Source organism: Alosa pseudoharengus, unplaced genomic scaffold (assembly GCF_046254945.1).
Source record: "Alosa pseudoharengus isolate Yale_2024_CS ecotype anadromous, Long Island Sound unplaced genomic scaffold, YU_APseudo_1.1 YU_APseudo_1.1_scf_45, whole genome shotgun sequence".
NCBI lineage: Eukaryota > Metazoa > Chordata > Actinopteri > Clupeiformes > Clupeidae > Alosa > Alosa pseudoharengus.
Genome location: NW_027468804.1, coordinates 241,301 through 245,000, shown reverse-complemented (window position 1 = coordinate 245,000; position 3,700 = coordinate 241,301). Strand labels below are relative to the sequence as shown.

Sequence of the window (3,700 nt, the reverse complement as noted above, 5' to 3'; positions counted from 1 at the left end):
CTCACATACAGAATTTTATTACACACTGTTGGTCAGACAGTCAGACAGTCACAGAAATCTCGACAGAAAACTCAATACTCTGTCTTATTCTGTACATTTAATTTCAGTTTCAGGAGTGCAGATCAAATGTACCTTGAGGAAATGGATGTGATCGTCTGTGTGTGAAAGCTGCTCCAGTTCAGCATCTCTCCTCTTCAGCTCAGCAATCTCCTGCTCCAGTTGCTTCAGGAGTCCTTCAGCCTGACTCACCTCAGCCTTCTCCTGAGCTCTGATCAGCTCTGTCACCTCAGAGCGCCTTCTCTCAATGGAGCGGATCATCTCAGTAAAGATCCTCTCACTGTCCTCCACTGCTGTCTGTGCAGAGCTCTGTTAGGAGACACACAAAGAGGAGGGCAGGAGACACACAGAGGGAGGTGAAGCTGAAAGTGTTTCATGGTGTCAGTGGTTCTTTGTGTGCTGTAGAGATGGCAGCAGAGGCTCAGTTTTTTTAGCATTATACCACATACTTTTTTTAAGTATATTTTTTGGGCTTTTATGGCTTTAATTTAATAGGATAGTGGAGATTGACAGGAAGTGAGTGGGAGAGAGAATCGGGGTGGGATCCGGAAAGGACCACGGGGTGGGAATCGAACCCGGGTCGCCGGCGTACGGTGCAGGTGCCCCAGCCAGTCGCACCACTGCTGGGGCCTACCACAGACTTTTCACTGTACTTACTCATAGAACATTAAAATTACTATACTAATATCTAATAGAACAAAAATATTACTATACTAGTAGTTTGATTTGAATTTGTGTCCATTATTAAGCATCATTATAATCATTAAGCAATTGAATAAAAAGGGAGTTTGTTCTGGCAAACAACGTAATACCTGTAATAGTCATATCAGATAAACAAAGCTGCCATAATACTTATGACATTTGAGCGCTGAAACCACCTGTTGTCTTTTCTGTGGTCAGTTCTCACCTTGAGAGTCTCCACAGCCTTCTTCAGCTCCTGCAGCTCCTTCTCTCTCTCCTGGATTCTCTGCTGGAATCTCCTCTGGGTCTGCCCCAACCGCTTCTGTTGATAAAAATGCAGACATAGTTAAGGCCACTTTATTTATATTGCACATTTCATACGTTTCACATTTCAATGTGCTTTACATTTGATGAAAGTAATAGTAATTCAAATCATGAAAGGGGAATACTTAAAAATATATTCCACAAAAATTAATAATTAAAAGACATAAAAACACAAAATAGAATAATTAAACGTCAAAGTACATCTGATTGACAGGAACTGCATTTGGTCAGTTAGTATCTGAGCATCTGAGAATAGTTTGGTCTTAAGTCTAGAAACTGGCAACAGTTGGTTCCAGAGCTGATCGCATAGCAGCTGAAAGCTGCTTCATCATGTTTAGTTCCCACAGCAGGTTTTACCAACAAGTACAATGTGACCTGAGAGGTCTAGAAGGTGGGTACTGCTGAAGCAGGTCTGATAGGTAATTAGGTCCCACTCCATATATTGGTACTAAAGTATAAGTAAACTTAAATATAGTGAGACTTAGTGGGACTTAAGTAATCGAGTAATGTGGTAAATTCTTTTAGTTGTCTTAACCATGCATTCAATTCATTTGTTTCCAGTATAACCTCTGACAATAAGCAAGTGGCTCAGAGCACATAAAATATTTGCTCTTTTGTGCAGTATCAGCTGATACTGCCATGTCAAGGCTTGACAGATTTTATACATTTTTCACTTTGTACCTGCTATAATTTCCTGGTTCATGTCTTCTCTAAAAAGAGGGAGAGTCTCTAGTATAATGTTCTTGTAATTACACAAACACATTAAATGTGTATCAGATATTTCAAATCAAATTAAGACATACGTGTAGCTCCAGCACTCACCTGTTTGTTTTTCCATTCAGCAGCAGCTGTGACTGTGTCATGGCCTTTATGTTCGTCCATCATGCACAGATAGCAGATACAAATCTGATCAGTACGACAAAATACTTCTAAAACTTTCTTATGTTCAGAGCAGATCCTCTCCTGTAGCTGGCCTGTGGCATCAATCACTGAGTGGCCTCTTCCTGGATGAAGTTCATTGTGAGCTTTGAAGTGAGTTTCACAGTAAGACAACAGACACTCCAGACAGGACTTCACAGCTTTGAGTTTTCTCCCAGTGCAGACATCACACTCCACATCTCCAGGTCCAGCAGAACACTGAGCAGGAGCAGCAGCCTGGATTCTGGTCTTCCTACATTTCTCCACCATTTCAGCAATCAGAGGGTTTTTGTAGAGGACAGGTCTGGGAGTGAAGGTGTGTTTGCACAGGGAGCAGCTGTAGACTCCTTTCTGATCCTCCTGATCCCAGCAGCCCTTAATGCACCTCATACAGAAATTATGTCCACAGGGAATAGCCACTGGATCCTTCAGCAGATCCAGACACACTGGACATGTGAAAGACTCTTCCTCCTGAGAAATCGCCTCCGCCATTTTCTAGCTCACACACACACCAAGCACACACTCTGAGAAGCAGCAGCAGAGTGAGAGTTGAGTTATGTTTCTGTTTTGCTTCATCAGAACTCACAGGAGGAGGACAGGTGGGGTGGGGGAGGGTGGGGATGGGGATGAGGAAGTAGCCAGATACAGACACCTCAGATACCTGTAAGTCTGAGTGAGAGAAAAGGCGGTTGGATCAGATTGATATGAAGGGCATGAACTGAAGTGGACTCAACGCACTGTGATCATGTGCAGTTATAAGATTTTGTAAGAATCTAAGGACAGTATTACAGTAGGTGGGCCCATGTGGTGAGATGTTTTGTATCAGGAGTCTTGAGTCTGCCTGGCTGGCTTTTCAGACACAGTACATCAAACAGGTTTTGCATGTTTATCTGTTAACAGATTGTTTTCTGTTTACGGGGAATCAAGGCCCTGATTTATTAACACACATACTGATCTAATGTGATGTGATATGAAGAGACTTATATTGGGGGTTAGTTTATGTCATGACCCCCTGATGTGTGACTGACTGTGTCCCCCTGTCTCCTCTTTTCCTCTCAGTGTACAGGCAAGAGGGCCTTTCAACACTAGTGTGTCATGTTAGTTTGAATTGTGTACATGATTACTGGTATGCTGTGTTCCAAATACAAGAGAAAGTATGCCAGTGTTCCAGAATAACTTCAGTGATGATTGAACAGCACCACTAACAGCAGACACATCTGGGCTTAAAGGACCTACGGCCAGATCTGCACCAAATATACCAACGCCAGGCAATCTTTTGGAGGTCTAAAGTATCTACTATTGTCAACAGGACAGTGTGGTGCCACCTAGTGGTGATGTGATTCCCTGATATACTGTCCAGCTCTCAGTCAGTTTTTCAGCAGCACGTCTGTTTTATTTCAGCATTTAACACTAAACATTCTGCTGCAGAGAGTACTGTTCGGGGGTTGGAGTACAACTTTAATTTGTTAGTTTGAATGATATTTTAATATCTTTGGATGAGACATTGCAATGTGCAATGAAAAATTATTTAACTGTGTGTAATTGTGTGTATGTGTCTGTTTGGAGAGAGAGTAGGTGAGAAAGGACAGGGGATGCAAATATAATTTAGGGATTGATGCATTTTAATCAGCTAAATGCCTGACAATGGGTGTATTAAAAGCCTTTATTTATGTGGTACTGCCAAATCAACCTGAAATTATATTTGGCATCAACTATGAAA

General features: G+C 41.9%; 1 protein-coding gene across 1 annotated transcript in view; it reads right to left on the bottom strand.

Annotated features, from left to right (window-relative positions):
• The window catches only part of LOC143103485 (E3 ubiquitin-protein ligase TRIM47-like), an 18,911-nt gene extending 16,404 nt beyond the window's left edge, over positions 1 to 2,507 (bottom strand). Inside the window, exons 1-3 of the mRNA XM_076267265.1 lie at positions 1,885 to 2,507; positions 965 to 1,060; positions 133 to 366 (exon numbers count right to left, since the gene is read on the bottom strand). Coding sequence (XP_076123380.1) covers positions 133 to 366; positions 965 to 1,060; positions 1,885 to 2,472 — 918 coding nt within the window. The 5' untranslated portion in view covers positions 2,473 to 2,507. The remainder of the gene's footprint in view (positions 1 to 132; positions 367 to 964; positions 1,061 to 1,884) is intronic.
• Positions 2,508 to 3,700: the final 1,193 nt, after the last annotated feature.